This window comes from Rhamphochromis longiceps, linkage group LG14, assembly GCF_057381845.1.
Source record: "Rhamphochromis longiceps isolate RC_006_pf linkage group LG14, R_longiceps_female_GT1.1, whole genome shotgun sequence".
Lineage (NCBI taxonomy): Eukaryota > Metazoa > Chordata > Actinopteri > Cichliformes > Cichlidae > Rhamphochromis > Rhamphochromis longiceps.
The window spans coordinates 11,040,164-11,060,892 of record NC_140570.1 but is presented as its reverse complement, the minus strand read 5'-3'; the positions used below and the strand labels follow the sequence as shown (position 1 = coordinate 11,060,892).

The 20,729-nt window shown below is 39.7% G+C and overlaps 1 protein-coding gene across 4 annotated transcripts in view; it reads left to right on the top strand.

Annotated features, from left to right (window-relative positions):
• The window catches only part of lsamp (limbic system associated membrane protein), a 245,977-nt gene that overhangs the window by 144,098 nt on the left and 81,150 nt on the right, over positions 1-20,729 (top strand). For all 4 annotated transcript variants that reach the window (XM_085379558.1, XM_085379557.1, XM_085379555.1 and 1 more), the window contains 2 exons: positions 15,621-15,765; positions 20,172-20,259. In XM_085379558.1, coding sequence (XP_085235684.1) covers positions 15,621-15,765; positions 20,172-20,259 — 233 coding nt within the window. The remainder of the gene's footprint in view (positions 1-15,620; positions 15,766-20,171; positions 20,260-20,729) is intronic.

The following is a 20,729-nucleotide window of genomic DNA, read 5'->3' as shown; positions in this document are numbered from 1 at the left end:
TTTCATGAAGTTCTATTCACATCTAAGACAGAGCTACTTCATCACTGAGATTTATTTTATTTTTTGTGAAATAATGCTGCTCCAATGTTTATTCTGTCCAGGCTCCCCTTTCTCCAGAACATTTACAACTACATGTAAATCCATAAACTAACATCTTAGATATTTTTATCTGAATTAAAGCAGAAGCAGGGCAATGTCCAAGTGATTAACGCTCACTCTTTATCAGATACATCAGACGTTTCCCTTTACATGGCCGTGTCCCTGACTGTTGGGCAGATTATCATTGAATACTCTAATGATATCAAAGCTTGTACAGATACATGTTAATGAACACAGATACATTAATAAACGCGTACATACAAACCTATAAAATGCTTGCCAACAACCTTTTTTAAGCAAATAAGCCAAATAAACATCATTTCCTGTGTTATGATTCCAGTAAATTCAGTAACTGTTTTGTCCTTTTCTTTTGCTTTTTAAGTAATGGCAATCAGTGATAATAGAAAACAACTGATTTAAGTGTTTTGGAGTGTTTGGTTTCAGGGAGCCACTATCTATAATGAAATAATCGTGGTTATAAAAATGTCTTCACAGATCACAGTATGAATTCCACTTCTCAGCGGTTACATTTCAGGCTCCATTTGCTGTTAGATTGTCTATGACAAGCTAAGAATCCAAGAAATCACCTGGCTGGTATTTGGTCGTGCATGAATCTTGTTGCACTGCTTATACTTGAAAAGACTTCCTTGTCTCACTTCTCTGAATCAGAGGATAGCCTGTGAATGACTGTGTAGCCATAGAAGCGTCCATAAAGGCTTATTAGGTTGAGTAAACAGCGATTAAAATAGCAAAGACCTCTCTGTGTCCTCAGAGTTTAGCTTGTTAAATCCAACTCTCTGTGTAGGTAGTTTATGATCATTGTACGTGCATTAGTGTGTCTTTCAGTCTGAATCTACCTACTGAAAGCAGTTTTTTTGTTTGCTTGTTTTATAAGCGTTTGAATGTCTCAGTTTATGTCCTGTGTGTGTTTGTCAGTTACGCGTATACGATTGGGAAAAGCTAGTTCGTTCTTTCTCTGTGGGTCCTTAGTGGGTGCAAGGAGACTGAACTGATTCGCTACCTTTCCCCAGCAAACCGTTTAGCCCTAAGGACTTTTTTTTCTCCTCTGACTGAACAAAGTTCTTATGGAAGGCGACAAGAGCATGTGGCTGGCACAAAGTGATTTCCCATTTTACTGTCACTTTAAAGTGATATGCTACATGTCGCACAGTCAATTCCCCACTACCTGTGACAGATAGAAATTGGCCGGGCTGAGGCCCCGCAAAATGGGTTTTTCAGCTGATGTGAGCGAGAGCACCAAAGCAAACGTTGGAGGGGAATCAAAATCAGCAGGAGTTAGGATTGCTTCGAGTTGTAATGGCGGCCAAGTGGCTTGCTGGTTACCTTCGCTTATATTGCGGCAACACTACCAACGGATCCATTCAATGTTATAGGCTGTTGAAAGTTTGGTTCATTATCTACTTCCCTCTCTCCATGAGTAGCTTTTAACAGACCGATGCTGAGACCTGATGAAGGATGGAGTTTATTTTTCAAAAATGTACCGCCCTAAAACAAAACACATGAAGGTGCCTATTTAACCTTGTTTACAGGTTTAGTAAACCATGCCTTTGGCAAAAAGTGTGGATCTGAAGTATTCATTGTGCTTATTGGTGACTTCTACATGCTGTTCTGTTGCATTAAGCAGTACTATGTGAAAAAGCAAACAGTGTGTAGCATTTCGTTTTAATGTTCAAAAAACCCTCCTAATCCTTGTTTGTGCCAGAGGCTAATTTCCCCCTGCACAGAGTTGGCGTTTTACGGCAGGGCCATAGTCTCTTTTGTTATTAAACCACCACTGTGATGAAATTACATTCTTCTGCTTGTTTATTGTCTAGAGTCTATTGAGTATTTTAGCATGATTATTAGCTTCAAGCCTTTACTCTCTTTCTCTGAGATACAAGCAGAAGGAGGCAAAAAAGAAGGGATGATTTCAAGCTCAGAAAAACACATTCTTCTTCCTGCTCCCTCTCATCCCTTTCCCTGTCAGGGCTACTTGGCATTATCTGCTGGAACAGTGTGCTCTGAGGAAGAAAGAAAGTCTCCTCCCCCCTCCGTCCTCCTCCCCCCTTCTTTCTCCTCGCCCTGCACAGAAGAGAAAGCAATTAAAAGGGAATCTTGTGATTGTCTGTGTTTATGGTATTGCAGAGAAGGTTCCTGGACTGCTCTGATAATGCGTTGCGGGATCATTACCCAGAATCTTCGTTCTACTTGAGCTTCTTTTGCTCTGCAGATGAGGCTTTCAGAGTTGTCACACACACCGCTACAGATGACAGGGGTTGAGAACACAAGTCCTTATATTCTCAGCCAAAGTTCTACGTGTTAGAATTGATAGATATAAAACTGATAGATATAAATAAATAGATCTAGATACATCTTTGCTGCCTTTTGTGTCTGTCATTTCCTAATTTTCTCTCGCTTGCTCTCTCCTGTAACCTTTTGTAAGTTTCTTAGAAGCAGGTACTCGGATGAATGCAATTAGCAATAATGAAATTATTATTATATTTTTTCACCCATTTTATTATTTGCTACATGTTTTGACAGCTTTATTTACTCCACAAATCAATCCCGCTCTTCATAAGTGACAATGTGCTCATTTTTATATACCAGTAGATGATAAAGAAAAAATAAAGCTTGACCATTTCAGCAGTAATAAAACAAACCTAGTGGTTTTCTTATGTTGTGAGGGGTGGCCGTCCCTCCCCAAGCCTGGTTCTCCCAGTTTTCTCCTCTTCCTGCTAAAAGGCTGTTTTTTTTCTTCCCACTGTAGCCAAGTGCTTGTTCATAGGGGGTCATTGTTGGGGTTTTTGGGGTTCTATATTACTCCAGGGTCTTTGCCTTACAATAAAAAAAAGTGCTCGAGTACTTCATACCAAACAAGGTGTCAAATATTCCCGTTGACAAAGCTGTCTGTGATAACGATAAATCACAGTGTGCTAAGAAGACAAGCCTCTCATCATTTTTTAAACTGTGCTATCTAATTAAACAGCAATTTAGCTCCATGATAAGATAATAATTTCTTTCCATTCATTTATAACCCCCCATCGTGTCTCCATTATGGTCTTAAAGTATCATTATTTTGTGGCAATGAGCTTTAAAATATGATCTAATAGCACTTCAGGGGCCATGTGTTGCCACATGAATAACCAAATCAATAATTGCATAGATGTACACGTCATAATCATCACCCTTTGAGATTCGGAAGACATCGCAGTGGTAAAGCCTACCTAATATAAAGGCCTGTGTTAGAGCACTATAGATACCAAGGTCAGTGTGGGCACATCAGACTGTATTAGGCTCATGGTTTCCTTGTTCTTTGATTTTTAAGACCGATGACAACTCAGCATATAGTGAGTAATTAAAGATAATTTTAAGAAATCAGCCTTGTACTGAGTCAAAGCCTTTTACATGTGAGCCTTTTGTGGCTTGCAGAGGTTGTTAACATTAGTTAGCCTTGCACAGACTCAGGAGACCACTTGAACTGAGGAGCTATCCTTGGTGATAACTGCTGTGAAAACCCTTTGTGAAAACAGTGAGATTCATGCTGAGCGCATGTAGCACAGTCTGAAATGGCCCTGCTAAAAACGTATCATTAGACGGCATGAAAAACACTAAACATTATAGCTGTTGCAACACATGTTGTGAGTGTATTCTATTGTTGCCATGGCTACATCAGTTGATGCTATAATTAAACAGCAGGAGCTGGTGGTCCTCTCTTGTTCCACGCAAACAAATTTTGTGTGACAGATGCAGATTATAAGCAGCACAGATTTTACAGTGAGTCTTTAGGGTCTATGTTTACTAGTGAATCCCTCTTCAAAATGTGACAAGTGCACATACAGCCCCAGAACTGCTCCAAGGCTTAGCTAGCATCCACGCTACTTATGAAGGCATCAAATGAATTTAGGTGTTCAGAGATGTGTTGACATCTTGATATTTTAGGATGCGTGCATCCACTAAGCCAATAACAGTGACATACTTCAACTGTTAGTGCAGTTACAGTTGTCACTGTCTTGACATTACAGCTCTTGAGATTTGCCATCGTTCAACTGCCAGTCAAATGTGACCAAATCGTAACCCCCATAATGCGGATAAAGGAGACTGGATTTAGGGCCGGTTTTACTAAGCGGCACAAATTACTGGGTCAAAATCAGCAGCTGTGATAAGGGAGAGAGCAATGTACTACCCAGAATTATACGGTGTAGGTGCAAGTATTGCATGTGTTTTCCATATCAATGAGAGGCAGCTGAAGGAGAATCAATATGTTTTTGATGAACAATATGCCTGGGACCATGTGTGGTGCTGTAGGTTTGGACAGCAGTCATATGGAGCCCAGGAGGGCTGCATTGTTACATTCACATTATTCAGTTTAATTCAGTTCAGTTTTATTTATAAAGTAGCAAACCACAACAACACTCACCTCAAGGGGCTTTATATTGTAAGGTAAAGATTCGACAATAATAGAGCAAAAAACCCAACAACTCGACTACCCCCTTTGATTGTGCAATAGAATCATAGCACCACTATGTGGTTGTTACAGAGCCAAAAAGCAGGCTTTGGGTGTTTATTAAAGTCAACATTACATGTTGTAAGACTCAGCCATTCATATAGCTCACTTTAGAGTCCCTTTATTACCTGCATTTTGATACACATTTCATTAGAGCATGTAGTGAGTACTAGTAGACAGGTATATAGGGAGGTAAAGAAAATAAAAACTGTACAAAAGAACCCTGTGCACACAGGTGTCTCCACTGTGGACTGACAAAAAAGTCGCAAAAAACAGGAACCCTCCAAAGGCATCGTTCAGTCTAAAAAGTAACTTGAGACCCTGTCAAACAAGACACATGCTGTATTTTTGTGTCAAAACAAGATTTCGTGCTGGTGCAGACTGCTTAAAAATCTGGCTCTATCCTTAGCACCAAGGATAGTTCTTGAGTTCAGTTGTTGCCCTGAACATGTAATGGACTCACTCATGTTAAGAACCACGGTGAATCACAAAAGACTCACATGTAAAAGGTTTCAACAGCTGTTTTACTTTGAATGACTTATGCTCCTGTTGTTCGAGAGTGGATATGCTTTATCAACCCATCTCTGGCACACAATCTGAAGAAAAAAAAAACACCTGACGTTAGGATCTTTTATTAAACAGGGCAATCAATCAGAAGGAAGTTGACTTAAAGTGGGAATGGAACGCAGACAACACCAATTCTCAGTATAAAAGAAATTAGGATTATTATAAGTAGCCATAAATAAAAATTAAAAGTAGAAATAAGAGTTGAGATCTGAAGCCAATGTTATAAGGTATTTATAGTAAAAAATACAATTTAAAAAATAACCTTAAAGTAAGCCGCTTATGGCCTAAGGCAAGTCATCACAATCAAAGTAAAAAATAATTTGAGCCGTGTAAAAAACAAATAGAGTAATTGCTTTTTTCAAGCCTGCTGTATTGATTGACTGCAGTACATCACTCAGACTAACCTTTTATATATTTTAAGGAAATGTGTAGCTTCCCCATTAGCTGATGCATAGGCAGGTGTCAACATGTCATGCTCCTCCCCAAACACTGGCATGTGAATAAGCTCTTTTATTCCTAGCAGCAAATCACAGAGCTTTTTGACCTTCTCGCTTGACATGGCACCCGTCAGTCAGTCATTTGACATTCCGAATCCCGCTGGCTAACCTTTAAAGCCGACCCGCAAACGCTGAACATCGTAGATGCGGTGTCAACTCAGCGTCCCCCACAAGCTGCTTAATCAGGCTGTGCTTTTGAAAATGAGCCCACAAGGGAGAACCGCTGATTAGTGTGGCAACAGTGTATCTCACATAGGAAATGATGATGAAACGACCTGCACCCCAAGCTCTGATTCATACGTAATTATTGAAAGCACATCTTGTGTTACCTTTGAGATAAAACAGACTCTGAGTAAGAAGAGGTAGCAAAGCTCTTGGCTTATGTTTGTATGATATGGTAGTCGTACTTCGTACACTATCAGAAGCTCTCCCAAGAAACACACATAGCATGCCGGGCCAACAAATTCAAATAAGCCTATTTCATTTCAGACAGAATTTATGATGCCGCATTTCATTTCGCAGCCTAAATAGAGGCAGCCAGGTCTGGAGTATTTTACCTCTTACAAGAGCATTTCGTTTTTTTCCCTCTGTTGCCTCTGCTCTCATTCAGTGCTGCTGCATCATCAACCGATTCACCTCTTTGTGCCAGTACTCCACCAAAGCAGAACATAGTGATGGATCGCATAAGAGGTAAATGTGGAGAGCAGAGAAATGAGGTAATAGTTCCACAGTGTCACACTTTGAGACAAGGCCTTATGTGACATCCCGTAGCAATCAGAGCGAGTTGTGAGTCGAAATGAAAAAGCGGCCTAAAGAACGCAAAAGGTGGGCAAAAGCCAGCCCTCTGCCGCCAGCACATGCAGAGTCATGAGCATCATTTGCAGCTGTGAGAGGCAAGTGGATTACATTAGGAACAATGTCTTTCTTCCCTATGCTCGTGAACTCTCATCAACACAAAACAGCAAAAACAGAGGCATGAGGGCAGATAGAAAATTCTGATGCAACGCGCTGCAAGGTGTTGCGTGCGGAGCAAACATATGGTAACTTTTATTTGTGTCAAAATTTAAGACAGTTTAATTACCACTATGCAGCTGCAGGCAGTATGACGAAATTACAGGTTGCTGTTACTTTGCTCATCTCTTACTTACGCTGACTGCTGTACAGGCAGGCCAGCTGCTTAGGGGAGTAATAAGTGGGTAAAGAAAAAGAAGAATGAGAAATGGGAAAGAAAGGGGGTAAGGGCTAAAATGGGGAGCAGTAAAGCAGAAATTATGAGGCAAGCATAAATATGGAGAACAGAAGGGGAGAAGCAAAAACAAACAGAGATGGTACAAAACTGCATAAAGATAAGAAAGCAGAATGAGAGTGACACGAGGGTAAGGAAGATGTGCCCGAGGAAGGAAGCACAGTACATCTCCTGAGATTTAATAGCAGCATCCTGCCCTCACCATAGATCCTACTGCCTACATCTCAGTAAGGCACCATCTGTCACAGGCTCGTTACATCCAGTCACTTCTCCCTCACACTCCAACCCTACTAAAAAGCACAACACAGACACAGATTGGGGTTGTGCTCACTTTAAAATGAGAAGGAATAGGTCCACTGGCAGGAGAGGTGTCAGAGGCTTCTGCACCGCTGACGTACAGTATGGAGTGAGAACATTGATCAGATCAGCTTTTTTGCTGGCCGATAATGTTGCTCGAGAGACTTCCGATCTTGCACAGCAAACCCGAGCACAACATCCATTTGGATTAGCTTCAGAAACTTTGAGAAACAGAGCGCGCACGCTGGAATTAAACTGCTCTGGCACTTGCAAAGCCTTCGAGGTGAAATCACACCTGCACCAAGCAAATTTGAATCAAGCAGACCTGCACATTCCTGACTTGTTTATAACCGTTTTTGATTAATATTTCCCCCCGCCCCGCTAGCTTGGCAGGCCAAGTCTCAAAACAATCATTTCTTGACCTGATTAATGGCTTGCTCTAAGCAGTGATACATGCCATCCAAAGATGGAGGGGCTTCATGAAAATTATATCAGGATTTGTGGCTATCTAGGGGCTTTGAAGTAAGGGAAAAAAATCTACTGGAGCAACAGATATTAAGTCTATTCCCATGCATTTAGATCACTACGGGTTCCCTACAAACTGGCTCTGTGGTATCAAGAAGTTAAAAGGTGAAACATTTGCTAATTGTAGGCACAGGTAGACAGCAACAGGCGTGGTGTGGCCTCATCAACAGATAGATGAACTTTTGCAATCCTGGGCCTCTTACAGGGGAGGAAGTCAAGGGAGGGCTACTTCCTGTTGACTGCAGCTTTGTTTGAAATCACTATTAATAAAAGCAGGCAGTTTATTACCCTCAGCACATCACCTTCATCATTCCTTGCTTTAAATGCCTTTTTAAACCTCCAAAGAATATTTTGCAAACAAGCTTCAGACACTTCTAATTACAACAATTAACGTGACCTGTTTGCAGGTGATGTCGACACCAGTTTACAAAGGCTTGGAGAAAATCTGACCTGTCAGTTGTCAATTAGCACGTAACAAACATGAGCACATGTAGCTGCACAAGTAGAATACACTCTGCAGTTCTATCATTTAACACCTATTATTAATTATTTCTTGGTTTCTCTGTAAAGTGTTAATTGTGTTCTTCAATGATAGTTTCTTCGTACCAATCAAATGGAGAGGATCGTAGTGGAAGGTGAACTCTGCAGCAGAACGGGGTTGTAGCAGGCTCTTCAGCGAGTGCTTTGTTCTGCTTAAGCCTCGTCCTAGGGGAAAAACTTAGACCTTACCTGAAATACTTTCAACCTGCTACTCAGAAAATATGTGCATGCACATTAACATGTCTTTGTGAAACAGCCTGTCCAGTCGAGGATGAAAGGGGTGGAAAAGTGAGAGGAAGAGAATGAGTAGGAGGCAGAAGGTTGAAAAGGGTGGAGGGCAGAACATGACAGAAGCACTACAATGAGGAAGTGGGGAAAAAAGACGGTTTGGAAAGAGGTGAGAAGTGTCAAAGGCGGAAAAAATGGAAAGAAAAGATGAGGTGAGATAAGGAGAACTGGGTATTGATGGAGATAGCGGGTGGTGTGACTGTTCTGTCAATCTTGGCACATCGTTCCTCTCATTACAGTTTCACTCCCTGGCTCTGTCCTGCTCTTTGGTCCTCCCCCACGGCTAGCCCTGGAGCAGGGATCCATCCAGCCCAGCCCTCCTGTCAACACAAACGCAGCTCAGGCCCAGGCATCTGTCAGCCCACACAGTCCACCTTCAGCCATAGTCTATTGGCCAGTCCATATTGGCACAGCACAGCAGGGCAGAAAAGGAATGTAATATAGCACAGCAGAGCATCCATCAACAAACCTCGGGGTAAAACAGCACAGGACAGCAGCTTAGGCATCCATCACATGCAGACCCTGGATAGGCCAAACCGAGTCTCTGGAGGGACTGGTAAACAACTATTGTACTCTGCAATAAGATAGTTAATAAGATAGATTTTCATTACAAATCGTTAAAAAGCACCTAGTTTTTCCAATTAAATCAAGTTTCCTGTAAGCGTCTTGTTGAACGAGTCCGAGCAGACCGACCAAAGACAGCTGTGATCTTCTATTCTGGTCCAATGAAGTCGAGACAAACCTGACCCTGCAAAGACATACCTTGACAGTTTCTCTGCCAGAAAGAGGCGAGAGCTACAGGCAGACAACCGCACTGACAAGTAATAGGAAGTCCTCCAGTTTCTCACTCATTAGTGAGAACAGAAAATAGGTATTACTGATCATGCACCAGAACCACACTCTGAAGGTGTGAGCAGTTCTAAAGAACGGCAAAAAGCAGGATGTGGCACAAAATCCCAATATGTATGCAAGTCAATGCATTTTTTTTATTATTATTATTTTCTGTTGCAATCTGTTCAAGATGAGAATGCTTGAATTAGCAGAATATGGCCCTAGTTAAAGTCTGACTGTTGTGATACTTACTCCATCAAGTGTAATGGATTTAGTTTTCTGCTCTGTTTCCTTGACCCATATCGAACAGCATATAGTGGGCGCTAACATAAACGAGGTATTACAGATTTGGGTGTTTAATAGTCACCTATAGTAACCCAAGAGCTCAATTTAGAGGAAGCGCACTAACAGTATGAACCTTATTAATTAAAGCAGAAATGTAAAACTTGCTTTGCTAACTGAAACAGAGGGCGTAGTTAAGTTGTTGATTAGCTAACTCGATAGCTTCACATGCAGGCTTTTTTTGTGCAGGTAAGATTTCTTCCTCAATGCTGACTTATTACTGTAGTTGTACCAAAATTATGATACTTTTTAATAAATTCTTTAAATAAGGAAATACAAGGCAGTTTAGTTTAAATAGGTATGCATTTCTAAAGCACTGAAAGATTAAATCACCGCTAACGCATACATCATGCTAGAGAGCCAGTTAATGTAAGTATTGGCAATAGCTGCTGGTTTTATTTAAGCACCACAGTGAGTTCTTGTTTTTCTCTAGAATCCTTAAGTGAACGAGTAAAGATTACAATTGTGGCAAAATGGCTCCAGGTGCATGCACATCCCACACTAGTTAACAAGCTGGCATGTAAGCTAAAACTGGTATTGCTGTTGCAATACTAGTTTTACTTCATTCATTCATGAAAATGCTGTACTGTCTAAAATAGTAACAAGATGACTGATGCTGTTTACTTTACCTGTCAGTGGCTGATCGGTGCACAGAGTACTTGAATACCCACGTTTTGTCTTGTTTAAAATTAGAGCTAAGCAAAAATCAATAAGATGGCTATAACTAGACAGTAAAGGAGGAATTCATCGTCTGTGATGACCTGGGAATACCTCCTTAGAAAACCCAGAGCTAAACAAAACAAATGTTAAGAAGCTTCAGCCAGAGGCAAGCCTTCTCACAGAAATTAAAGCACCTGACTCTGAGCCTAGCTGAGAACTTGACGTTGAAAGCTAATTTGTAATAGGTCTCAGATGTTCCAAACTTCTGCTCTACAACCTGATAACATAAAGAGAATTCCGTTATGTTAATAACATAACATAAAGTCTCATTGCCCTCATAAGACATGTAGTAGCTACTGGATATGTTCTGGATGACTGGGGGGAAACTGGAGACCTGTTTTGAATGGCTGAAGCGTCCAGTCCAACCAGTGCCACTACTCTGTGTCTAGGTGAATGCTGATGACACAGCGCTCAGGTTGATGGCAAGAGTAATCATAAAATAAGTGAATATATAACTCTGTGTTGAATGTCTCTCTAAAAGCCTTTTTCAAAAGATTTCAGCATTAATAAATGAATATGTATGCAGGAAAGCAGCAGAAGTAAAGCAGGGTGATAAGCATGTATCAGGATCTCAGGTAAAGTTCTAAGTATGAATTATAAAGAGCCATCGGGTATTAAAGTCAGTCTTTGGATCGTCAGCACATACAACATTTTAAAGGTCACTGTAAGAAATCTTGAGTTTATTGTGGGGAAAAAGCATTTTTCTCATATTCGTATTTTTAGTACATGACATTTTTGCATGGATCATACCAATACATCACTTTATTAATCACAGGAAACCCAGACATCAAGTAACAGTGGGGAAGGCTGAGGAGGTAGAAACTCATTTAATGTCTTATAATAGCTGCCCTAACCCACACTGTGAATTTTTAATCATATGTCAAAACCACCAATTATCTAACATTTACATAATAATTATATTATGAGTACCAATTTGGCAGTCTGAGAACTGAGTTTTTATCAGTCACATGGCATCAGTCAGGATGGTTTTCCTCTCAACAGGAAAACACAAAATGTGGATTTGTCAGCGCTACAGCAAAAAGTAGATTTTAATATATGTTGATGTTAACAACTGCATTCAGTAAAAAAGTTCGGGTTCAGTAACAGGCTGCGCTTTAATGTGATCGAGAAAACGACATTAAAGCGTAACTCTAAACGAGCATCATGTCCATTCGTGTGGTTGTCTTTTTCATCTCGTTTTCTTTTCCCACCTCCTCGTGGTTACTTCACAGTAGGCGACAAGCAGTAATGAGGAAGGAGAGGAAACAAGTGCAGTACAAGGAAACAAGATGCAAGCATTCAGTCAGCCAGGGCAGTTTATTGCTTCACTGCAAGCAATTTGTCAGTGTGTGTCCATAGCTTGCACTAATGTGGAGGAGCTGTAGACGATTAACGTCTAGAGCAGCAGATTGTGTGGTTCAAAAACAGCACCAGAAGGTTTTGATTATTAGCGTTGAGGAATAGTAAACTACACAGGATTAAACTAGTACTTTACTACCTGTTTGATTGAATACCCGCCCCACCTGGACTAGTTCCTGGATGTAACCAATAGGACATCATCTGCAGGGTCTAGGACTGTGGTCAGTACTTTGTTAGGGTGATGTTGAAATGTGTGTGACCATGTTTGAACAGGAGACTGGCATTATAAGTTCAGGTTGTAGAGTGTATGTTAATTAGTGTTGAGCAGAGATGGGCAGTAACGCGTTATTTGTAACGCGTTACTGTAATCCGATTACTTTTTTCAAGTAACGAGTAAAGTAAGGGATTACTATTGCAAAAACGGTAATTAGATTACCTTTACTTTCCCGTAGGAACGCTGCGTTACTGCGTTACTAAAACCGTGATTTTTTTGCGAGAATGTCTCACGACAGTGACGTAAGCAAGTGCGCCGTTGGTGACAACAGCTGTGTGCAGATCAACAATGGATCACATATCGATTGTGGGAGAGAGTATGAGCGTGCAGCGTTTAAAGCGTGGAAGTACTGACCTTACTTTGAGTTTGATTCCATAAAAGTGACAAAAACATTAGTGTCCGCTGTGCGTGGGAAGAAAACTTCTTTTTACAGCGAAACAAACCCCTAAACTTCCAAGCAAGCACCGAGTAGCTACGACGTAATGGGAAACTCACAGAACTGCCATATCCTTCCACTGACCGCAGCACACCTGCACCAGGGTAAACCTCCGCCTACCCAACTCCTGCTTTACAGGTGAAAATAGAGCAACAGGACCGCTGAGTCTTTGACTTTATTTATTTTCTGCTGTGTTTTACTTGCATCTATTTGAAAGACTGAGTGTAAACACACAAAATATTTTATTTTATGTGCTGGAATGTGCAGAAAATAGGTTTAAATGTTAAACTAATTTCTTCCAGTCAGAGAATGTTGCATATAATTAAATTTTTGCTTGATGCATAAAGTTAAAAGATTAAAACTAATAAAACAAGTTAAAAAGAGACTTTTCCATTTGATTACATCTTGTATGATGGATTATGCAGAAAAAGTAGAATTGGGCTGAAAGATCTATCGCTTTATCACCTATTCAGGTTGTAAATCGTGTTTTTAAAAAGTAACTAAGTAACTAAGTAATTAATTACTTTTGAAAATAAGTAATCAGTAAAGTAACGGGATTACTTTTTGGGGGAGGTAATCAGTAATTAGTTACTGATTACTTTTTTCAAGTAACTTGACCAACACTGGTGTTGAGTAACAAATCAAGTAAAATATTAGAGTTTCCCTCAACAAAACTGGAGCACAGAGTTCATGGATTTTAGTATAATTAACCACACTGAAAGTCAGGTTTATTTGTCAGATAACTGCATAAAAAATGCATCAAAAGCAACCAACACCAGAGACATGAAACAGAGATCCAGTGTAGTAGCTGAAAACCAAGCCAAGTGTTGCCCAGCAGACAGCTAGAGGCTACAGCTGCAGCGTCTATATTCTCCTGTCATTGGACATGACCACACCCTTTTCTCCCTACTATAATTAGAAGGTTAAAAGAAAAACATCACAGTCTCTACAATCACTATAAAGGAGAAAAATGGCAGCAGAGACCAAAGGGTTTTTTGTTGTGGGTAACAAGCATGTTTATTTCTGCTGTAATTTTTTTTGGCATATTAATGTGGGAGCCTATGAATGCAGATTCACTTTTCAAGCCAGCGTCAAGTGGACAGCTTTTGGCAGGTGTGCAGCTTCAGTTTTGTGCACCCAAGAGTTGCCAGTTGGTGAATGGTAGTTTACAAAGCTTTCAAAACAGTTTCATCAATACTAATGTGATTGTGGTCAGAAAGAAATGGTACTTTCATGGGAAATTGATTAGCGAGTGAACTATAGGTCTTTTATTTAACTGCATGAAAGCACTTTGAGGAGCAGGCACAGACATGTCATATGCTCTCAAAAGGATCAGTTCTTTTGGGTGTCACACGTGAACAACGATGTTGCACTGTCACGACACACTTGCATGCACACGTACAGAGAACGGCCATTTATTAGGTACACCTTTTGAACTGCTTTTTAACCCAAATGCATTGAGTTGCCACTGATTGGTTGATTAATCTCGATTTCTGTTGCAACATTCAGATGGCAGAGTCAGCATTTAATCCAAACAATGTGAAAGAATGGATCCACCCTGCCTTGTATCAACACCTCAGGCTGGTAGTGGTGGTGTCATGGTGCAGTTGATATTTCCTTGGCACATTTTGGGGCCTTGGTACCAACTGATCATTGCTACCTCAGTACCTTTACTGAGTGTGTCCCTCCCTTTATGGCAGTGTAACCATCATCTGATTGCTACTTCCAGGACATATAGAACCACAAAGATCAAAACTTATACAGTATATAAGCTTATGATGGTGTTAACATATAAGCTGCATGCACACAGCTCCACACTGTCACATCCTTCATGGTTTGTTTTGAGAGGCTAATGGACTGAAACGATTTATATTTTATGCATTTGAATATGACTCTGTCTGTTCTGTACCCCTTGTTCCCTCTGGCTTCTAGCTAGCTTTGGAAAGGGGCAGTTCATAGAACTTTCTTTGATTACAGAAAAATGTATCTGAATGAGCATAGCGAGCTTTTGAATTGCTTCTTTTAATTAGAACACTGAAAACTCTTGAAACAAAACTGGAGGAACACTTTAGAGTGACGCAATAGGAAGATAGCTGTCAAAGCGAGTCAGTAAACACAGTGAGTTATCTTGGTTCCACACAAAGGGAAGGAACATCAGTAGGGATTAAAGCTGCGTGTACAAACCTTCAACAAATCTGACATCCAGCTCCCGCTGTGAAGCAGACTAGGGTGACTGCACCAACACTTTTGTGCTTCACCCGGGGTCACCTGCCAAAGACAGCCTCACTCCACTGCTTCACTAAGCTACTCTCTTGTAGCTCAACACAATCCAAAGTGGTGTGCGCAGCCAAGGCTCGGCGAGTTGCCGGAATTTGCATGTGAGGCGCATTCACTGTCGGCTTGCATTACAGCTGATATCCATTCTCATTGATTCCGACTTCTTCTCACATTTACATTTATTCATTAGGAAGACGCTCGGCTCCCTTCGCTCCCGTGCAAGATGTCTTAGCTTGAGCTTACTTGGTGTAATGCGCTGACAGCATGCAACAAGAAGTAAACAAGAGGATACCGGTGTCCCTTCTTATCCACAGGAATAACATACTGTTAAAGGAGATGTATTCATCAGAGAAAAAGGGTGGTAAAGAAAGTGAAGGGTTCAGGAGGCTGTACAAGGGGGTGTGAGGGAGGAGAAGAGAAAAAATGGTCGTTCACTTTGGTTTTTACTCCAAGACATTGGAATTAGTAGAGGCCTTAGGTGTCTGCTTAACTTAACAGTCTTTGTTAGTCAGTGGTATCAAACATAGCAGTGCTGAACTATATTAAAACATAACCAGCTTGGCTTATTATTTCAGCACAACTGTTTGTGTAAACCTTACTCAAACCACCTTTGACTTCCATACACCCCCACCTACTCACTGGATTGCATAATTGCTGTGATTTGTTTGCTTTCCCTATCTACAAAACTCCACACTTCATTTTGCCTAATAGGATTACATATCATGAAATGGAAAAAAGTTGCATCCATTTGTTTCCCCTCGTAATGAAGAACCGGGTCTTGCTATTTCTCACCTAACCTGTTTTTGTTCTCGCTGCAGGTGTTATGTTGATGACAAAGTCTCCAAGGTGGCTTGGCTCAATAGATCCAACATCATCTTTGCCGGCCAGGACAAGTGGTCCCTGGACCCCAGAGTAGATCTGGTCACTAAAGGACAGCTGGAGTACAGCCTGCGCATACAAAAGGTAATGTTGACAATAGAGATTTAAAAGCTGAACTGAATTATTGTGCAAAACTGATTCAACCAGAGCTGAGTTGGGTTGTCATTTGCATTTAGATGTGGAAGAGAATTTCTTTTTTTTTAGTTTCAGGGATGTTATTCAACAAGTCATGAAACACAACCTTATTACACACACACTTTGACTTAAATTTATTCTTTTTTTAGCAGCAGATGTTGTTAAATATTAATCTATTCATTTATTCATTTATTTATGCAGCAGGTTCAGTCAGAGGGACTTTTTTTAAACTACATTCTTAATTTTTGATTTTTCACTGTCTGCATGCTTTTACAAGTATAAACATAAGCAGTGACGGGATGGGAAGACAGGAGTGTTTTCACATCCCCTTCAAAAAAAATCTTTCCTAGCATAAATTAGCGCTGAAGAAGTAGTTTGACATATCGGGAAACTTGGTTGCCAGCTAAATATGAAACTGGAGCCGGAATTCATTTTATTTTAGCATAAAACAAAGACAGAGTAAAGGGGCTAAGCATTAAAAATCTACTTATTCCATCAACTTATTCATCTCTATATTGGAGATACTTTCAAATAGAAATATTTATTTTAAACTTACCTTATTACTGTCAGCATGACAGAAGGGCAGAACATAACATGTAGTGTATATAGTCTCAAATGTAAAATTTGGAAAGGCTATAGAGAGCAAGCAAAGCAAAGCTACATACAACTGCAGAGGTTATACAAAGTGCAAGACTTGGCATAAGTGACGGGCATTTGCATTCTGAGTCCCGAGTGTGGTTCGCTTTAGGCAACGAAAGCAATGTTGTTTGAATGACAATGAGGTAAACACATCCTGCCCTGTTCTTCAAGTCGCTTAGCCAAGACAACAATGGTGTGCATAACCATGGACACATCAAAATCACAATTTTTTTTTTATGATGAGATTGCATTATAATAGGATAAAACACATTTTGTTGATTTACTCAGGAAATCAACATTTTGGACTTTGCCAAGTCCATTAATTCACAACATTTCCTCATTATGTTAATGGAAAACATAACCTAGGCTCCAATACATTTATTTCCAAACATATTTGCTGTTTTGCATTCCTAATATCTAAAAGTAATTTGCATGAGACAGAGTTGCTCTGCTATTTTATGGGGACATGGATAGGGGTGACTGGCGGTGTGGCCATAAATCTGACATTTTTAGAATCTGAAGGGAGAAAAAAGCACACATTAAACTACAATAAAGTTCATATGCCTTCCCCGCAACAATTTCAGCTGAGAATAAAACTGATGGTCTGTCAATTTTTTCAGTTTCTTAATGCCAGCATTTTGTACTTCATTCAAAACAAACAACAAAAAAACCAACTATTATTTAGTCATTTCAATATCACAACTGTTTGTAAGTGCTTTCCTCGATCCATTTCTTTAATGGGGCTTACAAACACTATTTCCTGTCCTGTTTTAATGATTCTACTTTCAAGTCACCTAACAGCATTGACATTTAATATGTAATATAATATATAAAATGTAATGTAATAAGTAAGTGAAATAGTCATGGTAACCACATTTAAACAGACTTAAAGTATGAATAAGCCGAAACAAAGTACTTCAGAGTTTGCAATGACAAAGCAAAAATGATATTTAAGAGGTAGAAAAATATTCAGTGAAGGCATCGTTCAGGAACCTTTTCTACTTTCACTAAAAGCAACAATATATATAAACAAAATATATGAAAAATGAAATGAATAAAAGTAATCTCATAGTTATGTAACAAATATTTGTTTGGTTTTTATTGGTTTGATGAGAAAATTCTGATAGTGGTTAATCAGTGTGCAGTTCTTGGTCTTTCATAAATACTTTCTTTGAGTGAAGTGTAATTCAGATTAAAGAGGATGTCAGTTTAAAATGACTCAGCATTTTTGTGACATGGGAAGTGACTTGCTTTTTTGTTTTTAGGAGAAATTACAAAAGACAACAATAACAATCACCACATGCAAAATCTCTCAATCCCTAATTCCCATCCAAACTTAAATCCGGGGCTGCCCCTGATTTAAGTTTGGATGGGATTGAGGGAATTTGGAGTAAGGATTAGTCAGACACACAGACTGCTCCACAATTACAGTAGCAGGATAAGGAAGGAGGGAACTCAAGCATTGTGGGGAACAGCAAAATACAACAAAAATACCAGTCATACATCATGGTTTCTCACTCTCAGGGCTAATATATGCTCAGATAGCTATTTATCTTGGTAATCTCTTTTCATTTGAATCTTGCTGTATTGTCATAAAGTCTGTATCAGGCTGTGTGCATGCCTGTGAACTCTCTCTACATGATCAGGAGTTGAGCAACTAAAACAGGTCCGTCTTAGGCCCCTGAAGGTTCTTATCGATATGAAATATTATGTGTCATGAAGCAGGCAGGATTGAGGACCCAGAATGCAGACTCTTAGTGGCAGGACTAACTCAAAACACAGCTTTATTGCTGATTACAAAATACATGAAAGCAAACTGGAAGAAACTAGGAACTAAACAGGCAGGTTTAGTTCCTTAACCTGCAAGAATGAGGTAGATCGGGGCAGACGCAGACATACACACAAGGTCAAACAAAGGAACAAACCACATGGGGGAACATAATCTAACTAACGAGACAGGGGAAGCACAGCTGAACATGACACACACCAGACAAGAGACTGTCAAACTAAAACAGGAAGTATGAGACAGATGAAACACTGGGAAAAAAGTGAGGAGAGAGAGGACAAGAGAGCAAGGAACGAGACGGACACACAGAGACATGACCAGGGAAACAGGCAGATAAACATGAAGACTAGACTGACCTGACAGAGGACACACAGAGGCAAGACCAAGACAAACAGGACACGCAGGCGAGACCAGGGCATGAAAAGGAACCTAATAACTAACTAGACAATCTGAACTACAAATACAGAAATGCAACTAGGAAACAATTCACACAGAGAAAACAAGTATGAATAAACAAGACTCAAACAACCAAAAACACAAAACACTGACTCAACATCCCAGGTACCCTAACAATTATGACAGCATCAAGTTGCCTAGTAACTGCCTACAAGCATTCTTGCACATAAGACCTTTTTAAGAATCTCCTCATTTTAATTTCACAACAGTAACATCTAATTTTGTAAATATTTAATTTACTACATTTTGATGTCTCCTAGTTATGATGTTTAGAACATCATCATTTGATATCATTTGACACTCTTTTTTTTTTTTTTGCCTGTCCCGTTTGGTTCTTTTGCCATCAGAATTGTTGTCTAAAGGCAAAGAAAGATGCCCAACAGATTTACTTTACCAAATGGACCATCCCAGCCTTGCCGTAATGGTCTATTTGATTCACCTTTTATTGTTTATTTTATTTATTTTTTATTTTCACTTGCTAGATATGGGACAGACTTGAATCAGGAAAAGAAAAGGGAGAAAGGAAGAGGGGGAAAAAACAGCGGAGAAGAGACAAAAAAAATACATATATCAATCACCTGGATCACCTGTTGAGAAAGAAAAAAGAAAACAAGCAGAAGAAAACGAGAGCAATACAATAAACAACATCACGATGATATATGGGAATATAACTGTAAATACTAAATATTAAACATTATTGTGCAGCACGTAATATCGACAGCGCACAGTGTGCTTTGAGGTAGGAGCCAAAAAGGGTGTCGTTTGTGTGTGTGAGCACCCGTGTGTGCACCTGTGAGCATGAGCGGGCTTGTTTTTAAAAGGTTCCTTCATGTAATGATCCGCTAGAGGGTGTGGGGGGCCACAGCCCCGTCCTCCAGGGCATGAAGCATTTGACACATTAACGTATGACTAAGTTTACTGTTGTTAGTGGGTATATTGTACATTTAATGTCAGATAAAGAACAATATAAATATACTTAGGGAAATGGGATTTCTAGCATGCATTTTTTCAGGTGCATGGTATCGACATGTACTGTGTAGCTAAACCACGGTGTACATAAACTGCAATCAGAGCAAGATAAATTAAAGCTTTAATCTTTAAATATATGGGTGCATATTCAGTTGAAAACAGTCATGCCAACATTACCAACATTTCATTGTCCACTCAGTGGGGGTGGACAGTGTCTGGCCAATAAACGTAGCAGTACACTTATATTTTTTAGAAAATGGACAACTGTAGTTTAAACATTCAAACATGTTAACATACAACAATCCAATATTTATCTGTTCATTTAAATTAACATCTACCACCCACGTTTCTTTTTTGCTTTTGGCTTAATGTATTTACTGTATGCGTTTGCTACTAGGAAAAAGATATCATCTATTTAAAATGTACACATTCTCCCAGTAGCATTGTCGCAACCAATTAAATGTTGTTTTACACTAATAACTAATATTCTGTTTTAATGTGTTAGGTGGATGTGTATGATGAAGGCTCGTACACCTGTTCCATACAGACTAAGCAGCAGCCCAAGACCTCACAGGTCTACCTCATTGTACAAGGTAAGCTACAAGCTCCTGCTGCAAGGCAGAACGTGAACATATCGAATGAAGTCTTTGTCAAAGAGTTCACAAGCAGCATACACAAATGTTAATGCAAAAAGTCATTTCTATTGCATTTGTTTTGTATGGTGTCTGGAAAGGAAATTACAGGAATACATTTCGTAAGAAACAGCATGCCTTGTTTTACTTCAGCTGAGTCTTAAGTGCACTTAAAAATCTTAAGCAGTTTTTCACTTCAAAAAATGTGAAGTTGTCTCTCTTTAATTGGGACAGCTGCAAAGATGAGAGCAGGAGGTAATCAGGAAGAGTGAGAAACGGTGATATTTTTCCCTATTAAATCTAGGTTTTTTTGAAGTTTTCCTGTGGGTACGAGGCTTTTGGCTCATGAGATTACAGTAGAAACAATTCTGTGAACTCATCAACTTTTTCTAGCTGAGAGGCCTGATGAAAAGGTATCAGCCTCAATGCAC